The following is a 25305-nucleotide window of genomic DNA, read 5'->3' as shown; positions in this document are numbered from 1 at the left end:
CCAACATTGGGGCGCTTGATTGGTAGAAAATGATTAACGAAAAATATGTATATCAACTTTTCACCCTGTATGATGAGGAAGAGGATGACGAAATGTGCATGAGGGAGAATAAGTCAAATAAAGGATCAACATAGTTATGTCTGAATGGAGTCACTGCTCCAATTCGAAGAGGGAAGAAACTTGCAAGGTCAAGAAGAGGTCAGATGATGAGCACGTATACTAATCAATGCGGACGGACTGTGTGTGGTCTACGACTCCATGATGTGAAGCTGTTTTCGTTGGTATGGTTTAGCCCCAAGTTCTCGATCTCTCTAAAGGTGTTGAATTGACACCAACGGAACAAATCAGGTACATTTTATTGGAGGGGCTATGAGAGAGATATCCCAATGGGTGAGTCCATGGATAAAACTTAAGAAACTGCAACGATTGTTTTACCGGTGTACCACCATGCTCTATCCCACGCCGTAAATGGATATGCCCTTTCCTCAACATTCGATACGAATCTGTCATCTCCTCCCCTACCGATTGAAGGGAATATCCACCAACCGGTCCAACCCGACCTTTTAGTACTGCTGCTCCAGCCAGAATAGATGGAAAGCTTGCTGCGTTCTAACGAGGAAACCCATTCAAAATCGGGATAAAGTCCCCATTGCATCATGCAGAAAGTATCTATAATATTTTTAGACATGTTAGCAAATTCATTTAGACAAGTAGAGAACAAGGTGGTATAAGTAACCCAGGGAAATATGTGAATGGTTTATTTGATTCGTGGGTACGTTTGTTCATCTGATATCGGTCCTCGCTCTGTCTCTACATATCCATTTGCTTGGCGATTTGTGATAACGTGATGGCCCATACTCGTGATTGAGAAAAAACGAATCGTTATTCCTTCAGTCCTGCTTCAGTTTTCTCTCTCTCGTCTAAGGACTCGAAGGCTATCAACGCCTATCTTTTTTTCTCTCTACGCCTTCCAAAATGAGACTACTCTCCTATCTGACTACCATCTTTCATTCTTTTCATTCTTCGAGACACTTGCGCCAGGCGAACCCTCAGGTGGTAGGACTTAGGAGACCGCATGCGTGCGGCGGAACAGAGAATAAGGGGTGTCGAGAGGAGGCTACAAATGCTGCGAAATGAGCAGCAACGGCTCATTGTGCGGGCGACCATCCTCAGTGACTGGAGAGAGCTGACTATAACTCTGGGAACGAACAATGTTGGATTTCCTGCTGTAATTTTGAAGTAGTCACGAATCTTTTGATTTGCAGGTCAATTTGCTTTTCTTTTTTTTTTGATCCGAAGGTCAATTTGCTATTTGACAATACAAGTAAGTTGTTTTTTTTTTTTTTGAACATTAAAGAAAATTTTAGTATTAACCAAAGGTTAAAAGGATAGATAGTACAAAGCATCATAATGAACGAAATGCATCACAATCGACACCTAACTCGCTCGCTAATCCCATGCCGCTAATTGTCCTAAGAACCATCCCAGAAAACGAAACACTCTACAACAATACATGGAAATGACAACAACCAAAAAAGACCAACAAAAGCAACCCCAACCTCCACCCAAACCACTGCCGCCCACAAGGTTGCCAGGCAACCCCACCAACACCAAACGGCGCCACCCGAAGATCTCCACACCAACAAAACCTGCAAGAGAAATCTCCGAAAAGTTTTGGTCGAATCACAAATCCAACAACGGCAGCAAAGAATTGTAAATACCAGTATACAGCAGTGAGAAGAAGTTTGCGAAATGTATATTCAATAATCTTTAGCCACCAAATAATGTCATACTTATATCTAGGGTACAAGAGTTCTACATTTACATAAGAGCCCCTAAACTATTACAAGAACTACAATAAGAGTACACTATTTTCCACAAGAATCACCCGAGATATCGAAGGGATGAGATGGATAGATCCGGAGGCCCACCAACAGATGCGCGACTTCACATTGCCATTAGGCCAAAACCGGAAACAAATAAGTTAATATTTAACAATAGAGTTTCTTATCCTTTCCTTCTGCTAAAGTTTGTTCTGGGGAGATGGTTGTTAACCTTGCTCCGTTCAGTTGTGTTGCTTTATTTTTTATGTTCTGCCACAAGAAGTGGAGGTTGGTTGGTTTGTCCTGTTAAACAATATGAATCGGTCAAATAGCAAAACACCATTAACACTGAGCACGCAGTATGATAAATACTCCTATAGGGTCATTGTCAATGTCACATTATTGTGGTCCAAGTCAATGTCAATGGTGAAGGAAGACTTGGAAAATTGAGCTCTCAACCCAAAGAAAACGTCCAAGAAAATCTGAACAAGTGGATTGGCAAGTGAGTGAATTCTACTCTCACAATTAGGAAAATGATGGGAGTGGGTCCTTGTGATTGCAATCTTGAGTGAATGGTTATCTTACCATATCCATACATCTCAACTCAACAACTGGTCGATCACAAATTTTTGCAAACCATGAATACATACGTCTATGAAAAGACTACTCTACCATAAGAAGGGTTATTTATGGTTTTGTTCCTATGAATGTGCTGAGATAAGGTTTTCCAGCCTATTATTTGCCCTATATTACTCAAAAATAAATAAACCAGTTTTAGTTTCCGCGTGTTGGTTGCCACTTGAAATTGTTTTAACTTTCTGTTTTGAAGGTTTCCACGCCACACCGCAATCGCAACACTAAGCCAAGGAACATAACCAACATGTAATATTTAAGCATATTTAGGAATTGTTTTTGGTCTCCTTTTAGAGATTCTCTTTTGGTGAGTTACACACTTTTCCCTGATATGTTTGAGGGAATACGAACTAAGAGCTGAAAGTATAGTAGTAGCTCATTGTAAGGGGTCTTTTATAAGCTTTTTTTGCCAAAGAAGGTTATGAGATACTCACTCAAACTTTGAGAGTTCCTATTCGTGCGATTGTGCTCATATTTAGTTTTCAAGTCGTTCAAAGCTTCTATTTTTCCTCATGCCAACATTGGGGCGCTTGATTGGTAGAAAATGGTTAACGAGAAAAAAAAAATCAACTTTTCACCTGTATGATGAGGAAGAGGATGACGAAATGTGCAAAAGGGAAACACAATCCCAGTTCAAGTATAAGTGCACAATTACTTGTGCGTTTAAAGTGGTCTTTCTTTTTCCTGTTAAAAAACATAAGGAAACTTACACTCATGTAGGTAACAGTTATGTACGAGTTGAATAGAGCGAGGAGAATAAGTTGAATAAAGGATTGGCAGAGATGTGTGAATTGAGTCACTTCTCCGATTCGAAGAGGGAAGAAACTTGTAAGGTTAAGAAGAGGTCAGATGATGAGTACGTATACTAATCAATGCGGACTGTGTGTGGTCTATGACTCCATGATGTGAAGCTGTTTTCGTCGGTATGGTTTAGCCCCAAGTTCTCTCTCTGGAGGTGTTGAATTGACACAAACAGAACAAATAGGGTACATATTAATGGAGCAGCTATGAGGGAGATGTCCCAAGGTGAGTCCATGGATAAACTTAAGAAACTACAACAATTGTTTTAAGGACAAGTAGAGAACAAGGTGGTATAACCCAGGGAAATATGTAAATGGTTTATTTGTGTAGTATTAGTTAATTATGTTGGGAAATCTTCGTTTCGTGGTGTTATGGTGGGGTGGACTGTAGGCTAATGGATCCGGTTATCAGGTTCTGTCGGGGCAAAGAGGTGGGTTCGTTTCATATGTTTCAATGACAGACAGTATGCCAGATGTGAGTGATTCCATTCAGCAATGGCATAACTATCATTTCTCAATCAAATATGCAACAAGAAGTTTGTTGATTTCGTGGGTGCGTTTGTTCCTCTGATAATGGTCCTCGCTCGGTCTCTACTTATCCATTTGCTTGGTGATTTCTGATTACATCTTATTTTGTTAAGAGGAACGGCATTTAGTCAACATGGCCCATACTCATAACTGAGAAAAACGAATCGTTAGCCCTTCAGTCCTGCTTCAGTTTCTCTCTCTCGTCACCTGATTACATCTCTGGGAACAAACAATGTTGGATTTCCTGCAGTAATTTTGAAGTCAGCCACGAATCTTATGATTTGCAGGTCAATTTGCTCTTTGACAATATACAAATAAGTTTCTATTTTTTAACAATAGAGTTTCCTATCCTTTGCTTCTGCTAAAGTTTGTTTTGGGGAGATGGTTAGCCTTGTTGCGTTCCGTTTTGTTGCTTTATTTTTTAGTATGTTTGGCCACAAGAAGTGGTTGGTTGGTTTGTGAAGGAAGCTAATGTGACAAGTGCAGAATCGTCATGAGACGGAAAAGAAACAGATAATCTTGAAACAAGTTTCTTCTTCATTCAACAAAGCATCTGTAACTGTCCAATCCGGCATTTTAGAAGAGGGAAAAGAAGAGCGTATTTGATCGGGAATCAGTCTCACAACTCATTGGTTACCTTTAGCGCCAACCTCGGGATGGTTTACTCCTGACCTCACCAGGTTCCGAGCTGGAGCTTAACCTGAGCCTTGGTTAAGAACGGCGATGATCTACGTTTCACATGGCGCACAACTCCATGGATAATTTCATTCAACATCGTGATGGAGGACATAGCTTACGATTATCGGCTTTGATCATGCGATTTCGCCGTGGGAATTTCGCGGGAGTTTTCGCCGGTTTGAAACTTATTGTTTCAAAATCTCGAAAAAATTCCACGTGGTTTGTGCACTAACATGACCATTTGTTGCTGCTCTGGAGAAGTCTAAAGGCACTTGAGGAGGCTCGTGGAGTTGCTAGACCTCAGAAGTGTTTTTATCTTCCATATTTATCAGCTACTTGTTTTTTTTTGTATGTTTTGGGACTTGGCACCGTTAAATGTTGGATCATGATCCATGTATGGAAATTGTTTTCTGTAGCAATTTATTTTCATTGGTGTGGCATAATAATTTTGAGCTTCTTGAGCGGAAGTACGGCTTCTCTTACATATAAAAATTGTTTGACAAGTTTTGTTCACTAGAATTTATGGGATCAGTACTTATACGTAATTGAAGATTCAAGGCGGATAGTTTATACTTTTCTCAATTATGTGCCTCTCGGATGTATAAGTGGTGACTCTTTGACGGGGAGTTCAGACTTTTGAAGATGAATTCTAGAGTGAGAGGCTCGATACTTGGTATGCCAGGCATGACCTAAAGTTAGTGTGGTTTTCCATTTTGTTATTGAGATGCCTAGGCCTTCCTCTTATTCCCGCTTCTGTTCTTATTTCATTTTGCTTTTGGCAAATATCCAAACAAACCAAAAAATCACAGCTTCCAAATATGAATCGATCAATAGCAGAACACCAATAACACTGAACACGCGGTTTCGGGCATAGCATGACGCATAACACTAGTATGATAAATACTCCTATAGGGTCATTTAAATGACAAATTATTTTGGTCAAAGTCAATGTCAATGGTCAAGGAAGACTATGCGACCTTGAGTGAATGGTTGGACACTAAATATATTGTCATCCATACATCTCAATTCAACAACTGGTCACTAAATCTGCAAACCATGAATACGTTTATGAAAACTGTGGCATTTCTTGTTCTTGGCTATCTCACCATATTAGCCATTGATTTTAGCTTCTGCAACGGGAGCCATGTCAACGCGCTTTGCTTGGAGAGCGAGAAACGAGCTCTCCTAATCTTCAAACAAGGCCTAAAAGACCCTTTGGAGCGACTCTCTTCTTGGGAGGTCGAACACGACTGCTGCAACTACTGGGCAGGAGTGGTATGTGACAACACAACTGGCCATGTCCTCGAGCTCCACCTTCGAAATCAAATACCGTATGGTCATGGGTTTGATAACTCAACTTTGGGAGGTGAAATAAATCATTCCTTGTTGAGTTTGAAGCAACTTGGTTACTTGGACCTCAGTCGAAACAACTTCGGAGGAATGCCGATTCCTTCCTTTATCGGATCTTTGGCAAGTCTTGAATATCTTAACCTGTAGGACGCAAGCTTCGGGGGAACGATCCCCCGTCAACTTGGAAATGCGTCGACCTTGCGTTTTCTAAGCCTCGGAAAAAATTATGAGTTGGATGTTAAGGGCGGCGGCCTTCAGTGGCTTCCTCTTCTTCCCCATTTGGAACACCTTGACTTAAGTAGTGTGGACCTAACGCCCGACTGGCTACAGGTAATTAACAAGCTCCCTTCTTTAGTAGAGTTGCACCTTGCCGGTTGCATACTTCTTAACATTCCTCCTCTCCCTATTGTTAATTTTACCTCTCTTGTTGTGCTCGATCTTTCTAGTAACTTCTTTGGCCCTGTGATGCCTAGGTGGATCTTTAGTCTTAGTAACCTCATTTCGCTTGATCTAGCTTGGTGTGATTTAGTGGGTATACCTGAAGGTTTACAGAACCTAACTTTTCTCGTGACCCTTGATGTCTCTCACAACCAGTTTGAATCTTTACCTACTTCTTTGTTTAGGATGAGTAGTCTCGTTCGTCTTGACCTGGAAAACGCATTTGAAGGTCCCTTTCCAGTTGTTCTAGTTCCCAACATGACCAGTCTCAGATATCTTGATCTATCTCAAAATGTCCTCAAATGTAGCATACCGAGTTGGCTGTATAGTTTTAGTCATCTTGAGTACCTTAACATGACCGGCAGTAAGTTCAAAGGTGGAATATCACATGAGATTGGAAACCTCACTTCTGTTGTCACCCTGGACCTATCATATAATGAACTTGAAGGCGAGCTACCGAATACCATTGGAAACCTAGCCTCTGTTGTTACTCTGGACCTATCATTTAACAGACTTGGGGGAAGGCTACCTAACTCAATAGGAAATCTTTGCAATTTGAGCTTTATTGATTTATCAAACAACAAAATTGAGGGAGAATTGTTTAAAAGTTCATCAAAATGCTCCTCATATGCCTTGGAGACATTGTTCTTGCAGGAGAATCAACTTTCTGGTGAAATACCCAAGGAACTTGGGCAATTTGAAAATGTACGAGAGCTTAATCTAGAGAATAATCTTGTTGGTGGTCCTATTCCAGGGACTATAGGAAGATTGAAATACTTGGAAACACTGATTCTTGCTGGAAATCAATTAAATGGAACTCTTCCCGAAAGTCTTGGACACCTTTCAATGTTGCGTGTTCTTGGCATGCGCAATAATTTGTTAGAAGGCATGGTGTCTGAAGTTCATTTCACCAATCTGGTAAATCTCATGGATTTCAGTGCCACTGGAAACCGGTTGACTCTAAGTGTGAGTCCCAATTGGATCCCTCCATTTCAACTTGAAAACCTAGAACTTGCATCATGGCATTTGGGCCCTAAGTTTCCCGCATGGCTTAAATCACAAAAGAGTCTTGATACCCTTGACATATCCAATACTGGAATATCAGACAGAATTCCTAGTTGGTTATGGAACATGTCTTTATATTTCCTAAATGTCTCTCACAACCAAATCTATGGCGAGATTGCATATAGTGGTATCCTCAAGATTGCATATATTTACTTGAATTCTAACCATTTGAATGGTCCGTTACCCCGTCTCCCCTCCAAAACCTTCATTCTTGAGCTGGATTTTTCGAACAATTCATTTTCTGGCGGTATCTCAGACTTCCTATGTGTGAACGACACAACAGTTTCCACCATTCTTCCCACCGTGCTTCATCTAGGAGAAAACCTACTCTCAGGTGAAATTCCTAACTGTTGGATGAGTTGGCCATCACTACGCATCCTAGAGCTAGGAAACAACGACTTCACAGGAAGTATTCCAAGCTCCATGGGGGAATTGGTTTCATTGGCATCACTGCACTTGCGCAATAACCATCTCTCGGGAAAAATTAGTTGGTCGTTGCAGAAATGCAAGGATTTAGTGGTGCTTGACCTCAGTGAGAATGAGTTCACTGGAAGCATACCAACATGGATGGGGGACAGCCTTGCACGTTTGAGGATTCTTACCCTTCGTTCGAATAAGATGAACGGCGTGATACCTCCAGAGCTTTGCCGTCTTGCCTCTCTTCAAATCTTGGATCTTGCACAAAACATTTTCTCCGGAGCGATACCACGGTGTATCAATAATTTCACTGCCATGGCAGTGAAACTGAATTCCAGCAGTCCTATCTACTATACTTACGATCCTGAATTTCAAGAAACAAAAAGCAGTTTTGACAAAGGTAGCATCAGTATTGTTGGTTACATGGAGAATGAACTTTTGATGATGAAAGGAAACATTTATCGCTATGACAAGATTCTGGCACTTGTAGCAATCATGGACCTTTCGGACAACAATTTTACTGGAAGGATTCCCGAGGAACTAACAAGGCTTGCGGGATTGATTTCGCTGAATATGTCCAGAAATCATTTGAGTGGTGTGATTCCAAAGAAGATTGGTAGCATGGGGCAGCTTGGGGCTCTTGATTTATCCAGAAACCAACTCTATGGTGAAATTCCTCCAAGCGTATCAAACCTGACTTTTTTAAGTTACTTGGATCTGTCTTTTAATAACTTGTCAGGTCGAATTCCATCAGGCACCCAACTTCAGGGTTTCAATGCTTCCAGCTTCGTCGGCAACAAGCTTTGTGGGCTTCCACTTACAAAGAATTGTAGCGTCGGTCATGGAAAAACTACACCGAGTGCAGAAAACAAAGGAGATGATACAGGTGATGGATCTGGAGTGGATTGGTTCTACTTGTTTATGGCTATTGGATTTGCTACAGGTTTTTGGGGTGTTTGTGGACCTATATTCTTCATCAAGTCATGGAGATATGCATATTTTCGATTTCTGGATAATGTTTGGACCAGACTTTGTATAATTAGATATGGTAAATGTAATTAGACTACAACAGTGGTATGCATACCACCTTGTATTTGTATCTTGCAATAAGATTATGAAGACATGTATCTTCATTTCATTGAATTACTGCATCCAACAGTGGTATGCATTTACAAAGAGCAGGAAGTTCATGTAAATACAAAGATGGGAAGAAAACCATCTTCAACCCTTCAAAACTATATCACATCGGGCCTCTACAGTAAAGCTGGAAGAATTACAGAATGAACAGGAAGATGGGAAATGCACGAAGTTCTCTGATGACGGGGAGTATATGCGGAGGTACCAATAGTGAAATAACATGCTCTCTCAATCTCGAACTCCAAACTTGAACCAAAGATATATCAATCGGTAAGTGCTTGCACCTTTTTCACTAGCTATTTTTACCAAAGATATATCAATTGGTAAGTGCTTGCACCTTTTTCACTAGCTATTTTTCCTATCATAGTCGTACATACTCTTATAAGCTTTTTTGCGAAAGAAGGTTAGGAGATACTCACTCATACTTTGAGAGTTCTTCTTTGTATGATTGCGCTCATATTTAGTTTACAAGTCATTCAAAGCTTTTATTTTTCCTCACGCCAACGTACATTAGGGTGCTTGATTGGTAGAAAATGATTAACAAGAAAAAAAATATCAACTTTTCACCTGTATGATGAGGAAGAGGACGACAAAATGTGCAAAAGGGAAACAAAATCCCAGTTCAAGTATAAGTCTGCAATTACTTGTGCGTTTAAAGTGATCTTTCTTTTTCCTGTTAAAAAATATAAGGAAACTTAGACTCATGTATCCGTTATGTATGAGTTGAATAGAGCGAGGAGAATAAGTCGAATAAAGGATCAACAGAGTTATGTGTGAATTGAGTCACTTCTCCGATTCGAAGAGGGAATCTCCACCTACCTGTTGTTTCTCCACAAAATGCGTCGAAACCAAGTGGGCTTGTGTGTTGCGGGCGTGCCAAGACAGGTCTACTGTCCAAGTTGTTTTCAAGGCCTTGGTGCCTCAAAAATCTGACTTCTTTCAAACGATAGTGCTAGGCCCAAAGGGTAAGGCCTCGTGATGGTTCGTTGTTCGCCTTTGCTGGATAAGGACTTAAATATTTCCTAAGCGTTGTTAGAAAATGGATAAAAGAAAAGGAAAGGACTGAAAGGTAAAGAAGGAATGAAAACAAACTTTATTAATCGGTTTAACAAAGTTTGGATAAGGAAATAAAATCTAGTCCGTGCTAGATTGAACGGGAAAGTAAAGACAATGAAAAGATAAATTGGGTAAGCCGTGGGCTTGATGGTCGTGGACCTTTGCCAAGGCCTCCAAAAGTGAGAGTTATAGGAGCTACAGGCCTTGAGCTGCTTCAAAATGCTCCAATGCATGGTTGTCATGTGGCCTTCTAGCAAAGGCTTGGACTTGAGCAGCTTCGAAATGCTCCAATGAGGGGCTGCTCTTTGAACAAAAACGTGCCTTTTACTCCAAGAAAACGGCAAAGGCCTAAGAAATCCTTCTTTTCTTTGTAAAAGGGCAAAAAGAATTTCAATTCCTGCAGCATCTAGGCCATTTGAGTTGCTTCAATACTCAAGCTATTGCTTGAATGGACTCCTTCCGGGCCCACCACAGCTGAAAACTAATATTACTCCAGGCTTTTCTATCACTTTATTGGGCCTTGCACTTCTTGAGGGCCCTCAAATCCTTTGAGCCTGATTCCTTATGGAAGAAGGATCGAGAATCAAAAGATCAAGCAGACCTGGGTGAGCTGCTTGTGAGCAGCTTGCTTAGATATGCAAGAGTCATTCACTAGCATCTTCATGGGTTGCATGTATGCCACCTGTCGCTGGCCTTGCATCATGCTGAAGAATGGAGTCCCACCAGTTCAGACCTTGAGCTGCTTGTGAGCAGCTTACCTAGATCTGCCTAGCAAGAATATTCTAGGCCTTTGAGCTGCGTGTGAGCAGCTGAAGACCTTTGAGCTGCTTGTGAGCAGCTTGTCCAGACCTGCCCAGCAAGAACATTCTAGGCCTTTGAGCTGCTTGTGAGTAGCTTGTCCAAACCTGCCCAGCAAGAACATTCTAGGCTTCTAGGCCTTTGAGCTGCTTGTGAGTAGCTTGTCCAGACCTGCACAGCAAGAACATTCTAGGCATTTGAGCTGCTTGTGAGCAGTTTAAGGCCTTTGAGCTGCTTGTGAGTAGCTTGTCCAGACCTGCACAGCAAGAACATTCTAGGCCTTTGAGCTGCTTGTGAGCAGCTTAAGGCCTTTGAGCTGCTTGTGAGCAGCTTGTCCAGACCTGCCCAACAAGAACATTCTAGGCCTTTGAGCTGCTTGTGAGCAGCTTAAGGCCCCTTTCTTGCTCATGAAAGGCTTTAAATGATGTTCTTAAAGCAGCGGGCCTATTTCATCAATTAGGCCTGAACTTGTGGTAAATCATGGGCCTTTGTCCATTGTAATCCTTCTGAGCCCAAGCCTGGTGAGAAAACCAAGGCTCCTACCGATTTGGGCTTACTTCGTAGGCCTTGTTATTAGGAATTTGGGTTAGGCCTGGACGAAATACTCAGGCATAGTGGACTAATTCAAGCCTTGGGCCTTTAACTGATGTGAGCCTTTATGGAAGGCCCAACATTTCTTAAGAACCGGCCCTAATTCGTAGGCAATTGGTCGTAAGGTCTTTTAAGGTTAGAGCTTCGACCCTCAAGGCCACCTTTTAGCCCGTAAATCCATTTCCTGGTTTTTTGGCCAAAAATGGGTATAAACACCTGTCCAACCCGACCTTTTAGTACTGCTGCTCTTGCCAGAGTAGATGGAAAGTTTGCTGCGTTCTAACGAGGAAACCCATTCAAAATCGGGATAAAGTCCCATTTCATCGTGCAGAAAGTATCTACAAATTTTAGACAAGTTAGAAATTTCATTTAGACATGTTTAGTTTCCGAACAGGATAAAGACAAGTAGAGAACAAGGTGGTATAAGTAACCCAGGGAAATATGTAAATGGTTTATTTGATATGTGTGAGACAAGAATAGTCAAGAGATCGTATGAGATTTAGTTGGGCGTAATGGCATAACTACTATCGCCTAAGGACTCCAAGGCTATATATCAACTCCTATCTTTTTTCTCTCTATGCCTTCCCAAAATGAGACTGCTCCCCTATCTGACCACCATCGTTCATTCTTTTCTTTCTTCGAGAAACTTGCGCCGGGCGAACCTTGCGGTCGTAGGAGACCGCATGCGCGTGGCGGAACAGAGAATAAGGGGCCTCTAGAGGAGGCTACAAATGCTGTGAAATGAGCAGCAATGGCTCATTGTGCGGGCGACCATCCTCAGTGACTGGAGAGAGCTGATTATATCTCTGGGACCAAACAATGTCGGATTTCCTGCAGTAACTTTGAAGTAGTCACCAATCTTTTGATTTGCAGGTCAATTTGCTATTTGACAATACAAATAAGTTGTTCTTTTTTATTTTTTATTTTTGAACAGTAAAGAAAATTTTATTAACCAGAGGTTAAAAGGATAGAGAGTACAAAGCATCATAATAAACGAAATGCATCACAATCGACACCTAACTCGCCCGCTAATCCCATGCCACTAACTATCATAAGAACCATCCGAGAAGAAGAAACACTCTCAACAACACATGGAAATGACGACAACCAAATAAGCCCAACAAAAGCAATCCCAACCTCCACCCAAACCACCACCGCCCACAAGGTTGCCAGGCAACCCCACCAACATCAAACGGTGCCACCTAACGATCTTCGCATCAACAAATCTGCAAGAGTAACCTCTGAAAAGTTTTTGTCAAATCACAAATCCAACAACGTCAACAAAGAATCACCCGAGACGTCGAAGGAATGAGACGGATAGACCCGGAGACCCACCAACAGACGTGCGACTCCACATTGCCGTTAGGCCAAAACCGGAAACAAATAAGTTATTCTTTAACAATAGAGTCTCTTATCTTTTGCTTCTGCAAAAGTTTGTTTCGGGGAGATGGTTAGCCTTGTTGCGTTCAGTTGTGTTGCTTTATTTTTTATGTTTTGCCACAAGAAGTGGAGATGGTTAACATGACTATTTGTTGCAGCTCTGGAGAAGTCAAAATGTTGGGTCATGATTCATGTATGGAAATTGTTTTCTGTGGCAATTTCTTTTCATTGGTGAGGCATAATAATTTTGAGCTTCTTGAGCGGAAGTATGGCTTCGCTTACGGATAAAAATTGGTGACATGCTTTGGTATCTCTAGAATTTATGGAATCAGTGTATAAGTACATAATTGAAGGTTTAGGTCGGGTAGTTTATACTTTTCTCTTTTCTCAATTATGTGCCTCTCGGATGTATAAGTGATGACTCTTTGACGGGAGTTCAGACTTTTGAAAATGAGTTCTATGAAGTGAGAGACTCGATGCTTGGTATGCCGGCGTGACCTAAGTTAGTGTGGTTTTCCATTTTGTGATTAAGATGCCTAGGCCTTACTCTTATTCTCGGTGGTGTTCTTATATCATTTTGCTCTTGGCAAACATCCAACCAAACAAAAATATCACAGCTTCCAAATAGAAATCCTACTAAACAATGTGAATCGATGAATAGCAAAACACGAGTTACACTGAGCACATGATTTCGGGCGTAGCACTACGCATGACACTAGCATGATAAATACTCCAATACGGTCATTGTCAATGTCAAATTATTATGGTCAAAGTCAATGTCAATGGTCAAGGAAGACTTAGAAAATTGAGCTCTCAACCCACAGAAAACGTCCAAGAAAATCTGAAAAAGTGGATTGGCAAGTGAGTGAATTCTACTCTCGATCATAATTAGGAAAATGTTGGGAGTGGGTCCTTGTGATTGGATACCAAAAACATTTCCAGGAAAAGAAGTATGAAAGTGTAGAAAAACAAAGAGAAATGGACCGACCATGCGACCTTGAGTGAATGGTTGGACACTAAATATTGCCATCCATACACCTCAATTCAACTAACTGGTCACTAATTTTTGAAAAACCATGAATACGTCTATGAAAACTGTTGCATTTCTTGTTCTTGGCTATCTTACCATATTAGCCATTGATTTTAGCTTCTGCAATGGAAGCCATGTCAACGCGCTTTGCTTGGAGAGTGAGAAACGAGCTCTCCTAATCTTCAAAAAAGGCCTAATAGACCCTTCGGAGCGACTCTCTTCTTGGGAGGTCGAACACGACTGCTGCAAGCACTGGGCAGGAGTGGCATGTGACAACACAACTGGCCATGTCCTCAAGCTCCACCTTCGAAATCAAATTCCGTATGGTGCTGGGTTTAAAAACTCAACTTTGGGAGGTGAAATAAATCCTTCCTTGTTGAGTTTGAAGCAACTTCGTTACCTGGATCTCAGTCGAAACGACTTCGGAGGAATGCCGATTCCATCCTTTATCGGATCTTTGGCAAGTCTTGAATATCTTAACCTGTCTTACGCAAGATTCGGGGGAACGATCCCCCATCAACTTGGAAATGTGTCGACCTTGTGCTTTCTAAGCCTCAGAGGAAATTATGAGTTGGATGTTAAGGGTGTCGGCCTTCAGTGGCTTCCTCTTCTTCCCCATTTGGAACACCTTGACTTAAGTCGTGTGGACCTAACCAAGGCGCCCGACTGGCTACGGGTATTTAACAAGCTCCCTTCTTTAGTAGAGTTACACCTTGTTGATTGCAGACTTGATCACATTCCTCCTCTCCCTAGTGTTAATTTTACCTCTCTTGTTGTGCTCGATCTTTCATGGAACTTCTTTTACTCTGTGATGCCTGGGTGGATCTTTAGTCTTAGTAACCTCATTTCGCTTGATCTAGTTTCGTGTGCTTTCGTGGGTCGAATACCTGAAGGTTTACAGAACCTAACTTCTCTAGTGACCCTTGATGTTTCTTACAACCAGTTTAAATCTTATCCAGCTTCTTTGTTTAGGATGAGTAGTCTCGTTCGTCTTAACCTGGAAAATGCATTTGAAGGTCCCTTTCCAGTTGTTCTAAATCCAAATATGACCAGTCTCAGATATCTTGATCTATCTGACAATTTTGTCACATGCAACGTGCCAAGTTGGCTGTATAGTTTTAGTCATCTTGAGTACCTTGACATGTCCGACAATGATTTAAAAGGTGGAATATCACATGAGATTGGAAACCTCACTTCTGTTGTTACCCTGGACCTATCATATAATGAACTTGAAGGCGAGCTACCGAATACCATTGGAAACCTAGCCTCTGTTGTCACTCTAGACCTCTCAAATAACAAACTTGGGGGAAGGCTACCTAACTCAATAGGAAATCTTTGCAATTTGAGATTTTTTGATATATCACACAACAAAATTGGGGGAGAATTGTTTAAAAGTTCATCAAACTGCTCCTCGTATGCGTTGGAGACATTGTTCTTCCTGGATAATCAACTTTCTGGTGAAATACCTAACGACCTTGGGCAATTTGAAAATGTACGAAAGCTTCAGCTAGAGAATAATCTTGTTGGTGGTCCAATTCCAGGGACTATAGGAAGATTGAAATACTTGGAAACACTGATTCTTGCTGGAAATCAATTAAATGGAACTCTTCCCGAAAGTCTTGGACAACTTTCAATGTTGCGTGTTCTTGGCATGCGCGATAATTTGTTAGAAGGCATGGTGTCTGAAGTTCATTTCACCAATCTGGTAAATCTCACGGATTTCAGTGCCACTGGAAACCGGTTGACTCTAAATGTGAGTCCCAATTGGATCCCTCCATTTCAACTTGAAAACCTAGAACTTGCATCATGGCATTTGGGCCCTAAGTTTCCAGCATGGCTTAAATCACAAAAGAGTCTTGATACCCTTGACATATCCAATACTGGAATATCAGACAGAATTCCTAGTTGGTTATGGAACATGTCTTTATATTTCCTAAATGTCTCTCACAACCAAATCTATGGCGAGATTGCATATATTGGTATCCTCAAGATTGCATATATTTACTTGAATTCCAACCATTTGAATGGTTCGTTACCCCGTCTCTCCTCCTCATCCTCCATTATTGAGCTGGATCTTTCGAACAATTCATTTTCTGGGGGTATCTCAGACTTCCTATGTGTGAACGTTACAACATTTTTCACGGTTCTTAATCTGGGAGAAAACCTACTCTCAGGTGAAATTCCTGACTGTTGGATGAGTTGGCCATCACTATTCGTCCTAGATCTGGGAAACAACTTCTTCACAGGGAATATCCCAAGCTCCATGGGGCAAATGGGTTTATTGGATTCGTTGCACTTGCGCAATAACCATCTCTCGGGAGAAATTATTTGGTCTTTGCAAAACTGCACGGATTTAGTGGTGCTTGACCTCAGTGAGAATGAGTTCACTGGAAGCATACCAACATGGGTTGGGGAAAGCCTTTCAAGTTTGAGGGTTCTCACCCTTCGCTCGAATAAGATGAAGGGCGTGATACCTCCAGAGCTTTGTCGTCTCGCCTCTATTCAAATCTTGGATCTTGCACAAAACAATTTCTCCGGAGCAATACCACGGTGTATCAATAATTTCACTGCCATGGCAGTGAAACTGGATTCCAGCGGTCCTATCCAGATTACTCACAGTAGTCGTGATGTCACTGTTTATGGTTACATGGAGAATGAACTTTTGATGATGAAAGGAAACATGTATCGATATGACAAGATTCTGGCACTTGTAGCAATCATGGACCTTTCCGACAACAACCTTACTGGAAGGATTCCCAAGGAACTAACAAGTCTTGTGGGATTGATTTCGCTGAATATGTCCAGAAATCATTTGAGTGGTGTGATTCCAAACAAGATTGGTAGCATGGGGTTGCTTGGGGCTCTTGATTTATCCAGAAACCAACTCTATGGTGAAATTCCTGCAAGCATATCAAACCTGACTTTTTTAAGTTACTTGGATCTGTCTTTTAATAACTTGTCAGGTCAAATTCCATCGAGTACCCAACTTCAGGGTTTCAATGCTTCTAGCTTCGTCGGCAACAAGCTTTGTGGGCTTCCACTTACAAAGATGTGTAGCGTCGATCATGGCAAAACTACACCGGGTGCAGAAACCGAAGGAGATGATACAGGTGATGGATCTGGAGTGGATTGGTTCTACATGTTGATGGCTATTGGATTTGCTGCAGGTTTTTGGGGTGTTTGTGGTCCTATATTCTTCATCAAGTCCTGGAGACATGCATATTTTCGATTCCTGGATAATGTTTGGACCAGACTTTGTATGATTAGATATGGTAAATGTAATTAGACTACAACAGTGGTATGTATACCACCTTGTATTTGTATCTTGCAATGAGATTATGAAGATATGTATCTTCATTTCATGGAATTACTGCATCCAATTATGAATAAAGCTATGTAATAATCGTTGGAAAATCCACCCAATACACGTTCAAAACAGAATGAATTCAAAATGGCGATACATGTAAGCATTTACAAAGGGCAAGGAGTTCACGTAAATACAAAGACAGGAAGAAAACCATCTACAACCCTTCAAAGCTATTATATCACATCGGGCCTTGACAGTAAAGCTGGAAGAATACAAAATGAACAGGAAAATGGGAAATGCACGACTTCTCTGATGACGGGGAGTATATGCGGAGATACCAGTAGTGAAATAACATGATCTCTCAATCTCGAACTCCAAACTTCAGCCAAAGATACATCAATCTTGTAGATGGCTACCATACCGGTAGCTTATAAAAACTCCATTTCTTTGGTCACCTAAATAGTCTGTCTTGCTAGATTGATCTGCAATACATCTAATAAGTTAAAACAAGTGTTCGAAGTTCTACTTGACCAGGCTATATATATTTAGGCACGCAAATAAATTTCACTGTACAAGAAGTAGCTTGACCAGTACAAATGGGCAAGTTCCGTGTTTGCACTTGCGCTAAATGCAACAGACATAAGATCCAGACTTTCCACTTACGTTACTTCGGGTTTTCCAAAAACAAAAATGATAGAGGTACAGAAAATGGGGGAGGGAATTCGGACCGACGGCCGCCGGCGAGCCATCTCCGGCCACCGGACGGCCGATCCGAGCCGTCCAAAAATTCTAAAAAAAAAAAACCGAGGGGCCCAGGTCGGGAATCAACGTCATCCGAGGTGTGTAGGGTGCTTGATCGGAGCACCCCTATACACACGAAAAGGGGTGCTCCGATCAAGCACCCTACACACCTCGGATGACGTTGATTCCCGACCTGGGCCCCTCGGTTTTTTTTTTTTAGAATTTTTGGACGGCTCGGATCGGCCGTCCGGTGGCCGGAGATGGCTCGCCGGCGGCCGTCGGTCCGAATTCCCTCCCCCATTTTCTGTACCTGTAGCAGTACTCTTCCAAAAAGCCTATATGCATGCGTGCATACAGAATGACTCAAATACACTACCAGGTACTCCCCAAGCACATGCACGTCCAACCATCAACCAATACGAAAGGTCCTTAAGAGTAATAAAGCCAGGGTTTGGGGCTACCATGTCATATGTGGTGCAATCATATTGGATAATGATCTAATGCAAGAAAACAAACTGTAGATAAAAATTCTTGTCGATCACATGAAAATTGGAGCCATAGTAGAAAAGCAAGGTTGCACCATAGGTGTCCAACAACATCAATCTCCCAAGCAATTCAACCAATAATAATATAGATAAATCATACATCTGATTCAGCAATAATTCTTGTGACCCGTTGGATATCTTAACAATCACTGTACTCTGATTCTCTATTGCAAGCAGCTTGAAATAAGTCAAATCAAAGCTGGATCAGTATTCTTTCACGTTGTGCAGGACTGTTTTTACACTAGCAGGAAAACCACATCATCTGCACTTTCATGATAAATCTAGAAGATGGCACTTATCTTTTTCATTCCCTATGGCCATCTTTCTAATTGCACCTATGCTAAGGGATGACTAAATTTTCCACGGGACTTCCAAGCACAATAAAGAAAATTCAACATTTACACACAAAGTTTTCAACATAATCAAACGAGGGCAGGACCAAAAGGACTATTTAGCTAGCGGATGCTGTTCTCGTTCTTTCACATCTTGTTTAGGAGGCATGCAAAGTTTTGCATCTAGTGACAATTAATGGTCTTATTTAAACGAGGATTATTCAAACATGCTTTATAAGTATTGAAGAAATCCGGAAGAAGGTTACGAATTTGTCGCAAAAGAATTCAATTGACTGACCTCCTATATGTTCCTCCACTTGAACTGGACATATCCAACTACGGCAAAGAAGATTGCTTGAAGGTTCATCAACAAGATTGGCAATTTCTGCATACTCCATCAAGTTTAGAATCAATGTGATGATCAACTATGGATGCAACAACTGCACTTGGAAACAACACACACACACACACAGAAACCTTTCATCTTAATATTGGAGCATAAGGAGCTGGGCATGGAGATACGGTGTTATCAGGTAACTGGTTTATCAAGTCAACAGTTGCCTTCAAACACGCATTTAGCATTTTCTTTTCCAACCTGACAAGCTGAGTAGCAACTCGTTTCTTTGGGTCCAAATTGAAATCTGCCAACTATTAGTATCCACAAGTATATTGTTTAAACCTCAAGTATGAATAAGATCCAACAGTCAGAAAATTGAATTTAAGCCCAAAATTACCATAGAGTCGTCTTCCCTAAAAGTCGTAGGGTAACCAGCTAGCCTTGTTTCAAAATAATCAGCAAGTTGACCCAAAACTGCTCGTTCCATACAAGGGCTCACCTAATACATGAAATGTTGCCCAGCAATAAGAAAACCTCAATGGCACTATCATAGTAGTTAGGGATGAAAGTTTTAACCAAAAAACCGAACCAACCGACCGAACCAAACCATTTTGTGAAATTCGGTTGGTTTTACTGTTACCAAGGTTCGGTTCAGTTCAGTTCGGTTTTGTTTTAGAAGAAAAACGAACTGTTTGCACCGAACCGATTATTGATGTTTCCACATGCCATAGGTCAGATCTTATCCGTTCACTATGTAGCACCGACACTCCAAAAGGGCGCCGTGTCCACGTATTGGACACGGGGACACGCCCAAATATGTATTGGACATGCCACAATAATTTTTTATTTTTTGATGGGGGACACGCCGGGGACATGGCTGAGGGTCAAAATGTAATATATATTTTTAATTTTGAGGGGTTAATATGAAATTATTCAAAAATATTTGAGTTAAATTGTAATTATGCGTTTATTTGGACCATGGTAATCTTATACATTCATATAGGACATGTCTTCATCAACAGTGGAAGAAAAGAAAAAATATATGTATATATGTATTTTTATTTATTTATTTATTTATACACGTGGCGTGTCCCCCGCCGTGTCTGTATCCCCACTTTTTTAGAATTGCCGTGTCCCGTGTCCGTATCCGTATCCGTATCTGTGTCCGTGTTACATAGTCCGTTCATCCACTTGGCCAAAAACTAATCCCGCAGGTTCATATCATTCAACTGACAAGCAAGATGAAAAGTAACCCCTAATCTAATCTGTTCACTGTCATCTTCTCCTTCCTAATCTCACAACGTCTCTGTCCCTCTCTCCGCTGGTAGATGCCTAGACGGTGACCCACTTTATTGTGTCCACAAATCCATACAAATCTCACCTGCTGGCTGCTCATCTCATTCTAGAAGCCAAGATCTCAAGTTCTCAACAATATTTATCTTTCAAGAGGTTTGAAATCATTCTTGTTAAAAAAATTGGCGGTTTTAAACATTACCCTGAATCTTTCTTGTTTTCCCTTCTATCGATTTCATTTTTTGTTTGTCATTTATGGCTGTTTTTTGCGTTACTCATTTCTTGCTCAAAGCTGTTATGATGGTCTCATTTTCTCCCCCATCTGCTGCAAATTTTTTCTCTCTTTAAAACCGACTGAATCAAACAGTTCCGACCACCAACCGAACCTAATGGTTATTCCTAAGAATCGGTCGGTGTCGGTTTGAGAAAAAAACCGACCAAACCAAACCAATTTCATACCTAATAGTAGTTCAATCAGAGAGAAGGCGCTCTCTTTCTTTTTTTTTCCTTTTATGGAATTCAATAGTGAGGGCCTTAGCACTGAATCAAGCACAAGCTAAGAAAACCTCACCCACCCCAAAATACGGCAAGGGAAAAAAATAAAGCAGAAGAACAACCGAGAACAATTTAAAAAATTCAATCTCCACAAATGGCATAACACCACTCCTGCCACCTAAAACTTAGATCCCCAGTCCTTATCTAAACTTCTATTCAATGCATCATAAAAGTGATTGAACCAAAAAAAGCTTTACCGGACAAATTGGACCTTGAGAAGAAATGACTGATTGCATCTCTGAAGGATCTGAAACATATCCCAACCGTAGATAAGGAAGCATATCTGAGACAGCTTCTTTCTCCTTTCCAACAGACACCTGAGATAGGAATATTTTGGATGAATTGGGGCAGTGGTATAACTGTATAGTTGAAGTATGGTTCGCAAGTAGATAACTCATACGTGGAAAGTTTGTACAGAAAGCTTTCCATTCCTTTGAGCAACCATTCTCTTGTCCTGATACTGGGGATCCTCAGTATTCAATGCTCCCTGAATAAAGTTGCGGAATGTAAATCCAATAAACTGCAGTAAAACATATCAAACCACAGAGATACAGCTAGAACCAAAAAAGATTGCTGCTAAATGATAAGCTAATTAAAATCTCACCACCACCACTAAACGGTCAAATGCATTATCGTCATCAACAAAACCATAGTTCAGAAGCAATTTCGAATTGGGTTGTGGCCCACACCTACAATATTTATCAGTTTATCAGCAACACTCTATAGAACTAAATCATACGAATAAGCAGGAATGGACAAGGTGAGATCCACATTGCGTATGGATAACAAGGGCAACTGAAACATTACATAAAGTTGGACAACATCAAGGAAAGTAAATGTAGTACCAGACAACAATAGGTTCCCCAGCCTTGTACGGGCGATCCACAACCAATTGAACAGCACCATCGACAGCAGTTAACATTGACTTGCAATTGCTTCTATAGGCTAACAATGGGGGACCAAGTGGAACTAATGCAAATCTACGAGCCAAACTGACTTTCTGAATTACAAGGTTGTTCACAAAATTTAGGAAAGCATCTAAATAAAAGAGAGCAATGAAAAAGGAAGTAAACATAAAACATCTCATACATATGTACATATGTACGACGAGATCTACCTACACAATTATGCTTGTTATTAATGGTAATTACTTCTTTCATTTAATAGGCAACCTGCAGCTGCAGCTGCAATAATGAAGCACCAGCGATGCTAATGAACAACCGAAAAAGTGACTTTAAACAGTGTGCATGCTAGGACAAACTACCATCAAGCCCATGTAAGACCAGAAATCTTACTCCTAATAACTGGCTATACCTTAATGGCTTCCACAGACAGATGTAAAGATGAATGCTACTCGTGTGATGCATATCATCAGGATTTACGATGACCTAAAGCATATGGGGTGCTTGTACACATGTAATGCATTTGTAAATGCCACCAAAGACAGTTTTATCAATATCAAACCTAGTGTGCAGAGAGCACGCGGAAGACGACACCAAAAGACATGACACTTAGTACACGGAATTTGCATAAGTTCTAAGTCAGTGAAAGCTGGAATTGGGATAATATAAGCCTTCTAAAACGGGATTGAAAAAGAAACACAGTCCACAAAGGCTAATGAATATCGAAAGGACACCAATGGATTTACCTGCAAATGGACAACGCAGGATTGAACCGCAACAAAAGCTTGTTTAAAAATCTCGAAAGGAAAGGCCTCTGTCGGTATGTCATATGGGTATTGCTGCAATAAAGCAACAGAAAAAACAATTGCAGTGTCAGGATGCCAAATCCAAAGGCCTAAAGCACAATCATTCAATGTCATATGGAGAAATCGTAGCCAATTAGAGTCTACAAAAGCTCATCTTATACAAAACAGGTAGCTATAATACAGAAGACAGCGACCTGAAACAGAGACCCGGCCATAAACCAAACAGTGTCCAGCTCATTATACTCTCTCTTGATCCCTTCAGCTCTCTCCATAACTTCATGCTAAATGATTACCAGAACAATGTGGGGTTAGTGCTTATAAACAAAAAAGTGTTTCGTTAACTTGAGACCTGTGATGTAGGCATGAGTACCGTGCATGCTATTTACAATAGCTAAGAGAGGGAACTGCATTAAAAACCTTAGTGGGGCTGCCTGTCAGGTAAGCAAGTTCTGTTTCAGTCCATAGAAGAGGTGATTCCACTGCTAGCTGACCCCTTCCTCTTTGACGATCAAGCTCCCTGATGTATGGATACCAGAAAGACTTCTTCCCTTGCTTCTTTTCATACATCAGATAGAGAGCCAAGCAGGCTAATTCTGACAATTTGTTTGTTGTCAAGAGTTCCGCTGCATGAAGACCCAGACAATAAAACAAGTAAAAAGTCTGCATTTCATCAACTCCAACGAGCTTGTACAACAGCCAGAAGAGAACAAAGAATATACTCATATCATAAGTGGCATTTAGCCCCCAGGAAATACAAGGTAACTTGCATGCCCACAAGATAGATGAAGGCAGAAACTAAAATCAGATTATGTTTTGTCTTTGTTTACATATTCTGAGGAGAGAGCAATTTCTGTTAGGGTCAATAGTAGAAAATGGCAAGAACCCCCTGGTGTAAAGTTTGGAGGATTTAAGAGTTTTCTCTCTCTAGAGCTTCTTGACTGCCTAAGGCCCAACTATACGGATCCAATTTGAGTACATAACTACTTCTGTCATTCATTTAACTGCATTGCCAATAAACGACACCGCCCCCCTGCATTTAAACCATGGTAGCGTTTTTTTCACTGGAACAAATTTGAGAAGAAATGGATTCCGTGGCAACGGCCATCCACCTACGTTGGTGAATGATGATTCCATTTGCAAAACCCCTTGTACTTTTAGTGAACCAAAAGTTGAAATGAGAATTCCAAGGGAAAGACCAATTCGTTTCAGCTTCATTCCAGCAATCTAAACACTGCCTAAATTTGAGTACATAGTCTACTCTACGACAAGTGATAAATAAGAGACTGCAAAGTTTGCACTGCACCTTACCAATATTCTCGTTCCCCAAAACCCTCTCCAGTGTTACGACCAACGAGTTAGGGACAGAAAATGCAACATCTCCAGCCTACAAATAATGCAAAAAACAAGAGACAAACACCGATTGGCAAAAATTATATGTAACAAATCCTTGAACAAACAAAGCAAAAGCAAAAATAGGGCTGGAAGCATCAAGCTATTCGAGTTCGACCTCATGTTCGTTCGTTTTTCAAGACCGGTTTTGTTATATAAACAAACCAAGCTTGAACATTGTTTTTTGAAGCTCATTGATCTTTCAAACAAAGCTTGAACAAGCAACTACTTGGCTGATTCAGCTTATGATGTATAAAAAAATTCAAGCTTTGGCTCGGTTAGAATTCGTTCGAGATCATCTCATCTCATAAACAAGCTAAGTTTGAACGTATTTTGTTGCTCAATAAGTTTCAAAATTCAAACCAAGCTTGAACAACTAAATGCTAGGGGAATGATGTACTACATAGTCCCTTTGTCTCCAGTTAGCAAAAATATACTCCCTCCGTCCCCATTTGTCAGTCCCTTTCGGCACTTCTTATTGTCCCAAAAAAATTGTCTCGGTCCTAAAGTAATGGGCAAAAACTACCGAGTTTACTCTTCTATCTTTTTCTTTTGATCTCAACTTTAAAACACAACTCCAGACGCAAGAACGTCCGGAGTTGTCAGATGCATGAGGAACCATGTGCATCCAACGGCTGCAGGAATGATGATAGTGTTCTCTTAATACGTTGTAACAAATTCCTGAACAAACAAAGCAAGGAGAAAAAAACACTAGCAAAAGTATATATACCTGAAGATCCTCACTGGCGGCAACGTAATGTATAGGGCGATGATTCTTATCGTAGGAAGGCTTTTCCTTTAGCACAACCTTACAAGGAGGTAGTCCATTCTTATGCATCCAAGATTTCAAGTCAAACTCATCTTCTTCTTCCTTGTTGCTTGCAACTGACTTGGAAGAATCCTCTTTTCGATTCGAAGCGACTAATGTATCAGAACCTGAAGAAGCCAAGCAAGTGTTTGTTTTTCTACTGGGCCGAAACGAGTAGGAAGTTGTTCTTCTTCTAGGGCGGAGTGAAAACGAAATCCTGGCGAGCACGGAAAGAGGGGGAGGGTGGAGGGGAGGACGGAGTATTGGAGAGGGAATGGGTTTGGTTTGGTGAAGGTAAGAAGATACGTCCATGGCGAGGGGGAGATTTTTAGGTTAGGGTTTTGTTGGATTTTTTTTGTTCTGTTTGAGGTTCTTGAATTCGAATGAGGGTGGATTGGATGTGGGAGAGATTTTTTCTGGTTAAATTTCGTTTTCTGGGTGATGTAAACAAGAGAGAGAGAGAGAGAGAGAGAGAGAGAGAGAGGATAAGGGAAGGCGAATGCGACTATGCGAGTAGTTTGGACTTCGAAAGGTGGGTGTTGTTTGGCTTGGCAGCTTGAGAGATC

At 41.0% G+C, this 25305-nt stretch overlaps 2 protein-coding genes and 1 pseudogene across 3 annotated transcripts; 2 read left to right on the top strand and 1 right to left on the bottom strand.

Moving 5' to 3' along the window:
• Positions 1 to 5436: 5436 nt before the first annotated feature.
• LOC131304401 (receptor-like protein EIX2) lies at positions 5437 to 8875 on the top strand (annotated as a pseudogene).
• Positions 8876 to 13683: 4808 nt separating this feature from the next.
• LOC131304404 (receptor-like protein EIX2) lies at positions 13684 to 17067 on the top strand. The gene has a single exon (XM_058331627.1). It carries the CDS (start codon positions 13771 to 13773, stop codon positions 17008 to 17010), a length of 3240 nt encoding a protein of 1079 aa, XP_058187610.1. The 5' UTR covers positions 13684 to 13770; the 3' UTR covers positions 17011 to 17067.
• Positions 17068 to 17081: 14 nt separating this feature from the next.
• LOC131304405 (ribulose-1,5 bisphosphate carboxylase/oxygenase large subunit N-methyltransferase, chloroplastic) lies at positions 17082 to 25275 on the bottom strand. Of its 2 annotated transcripts, none has more exons than XM_058331629.1 (13): positions 24662 to 25275; positions 23851 to 23926; positions 22960 to 23165; positions 22737 to 22823; positions 22483 to 22575; positions 21680 to 21834; positions 21439 to 21523; positions 21235 to 21321; positions 21032 to 21151; positions 19384 to 19485; positions 19127 to 19297; positions 18948 to 19034; positions 17082 to 17513 (listed from the first exon to the last, which is right to left on the bottom strand). In XM_058331629.1, the coding sequence occupies exons 1-11, from the start codon at positions 25049 to 25051 to the stop codon at positions 19130 to 19132; spliced, it is 1569 nt and encodes a 522-aa protein (XP_058187612.1). In that variant the 5' UTR covers positions 25052 to 25275; the 3' UTR covers positions 17082 to 17513; positions 18948 to 19034; positions 19127 to 19129. The 2 variants fall into 2 exon arrangements, with proteins under 2 accessions (XP_058187612.1, XP_058187611.1); XM_058331628.1 differs by having other exon boundaries at positions 22960 to 23202; positions 23846 to 23926; positions 24662 to 25207.
• Between the last annotated feature and the right edge of the window lie 30 nt (positions 25276 to 25305).

Source organism: Rhododendron vialii, chromosome 10a (genome assembly GCF_030253575.1).
Source record: "Rhododendron vialii isolate Sample 1 chromosome 10a, ASM3025357v1".
Lineage (NCBI taxonomy): Eukaryota > Viridiplantae > Streptophyta > Magnoliopsida > Ericales > Ericaceae > Rhododendron > Rhododendron vialii.
The sequence above is the reverse complement of the archived record's forward strand: the minus strand, read 5'-3'. Positions and strand labels throughout refer to the sequence as shown.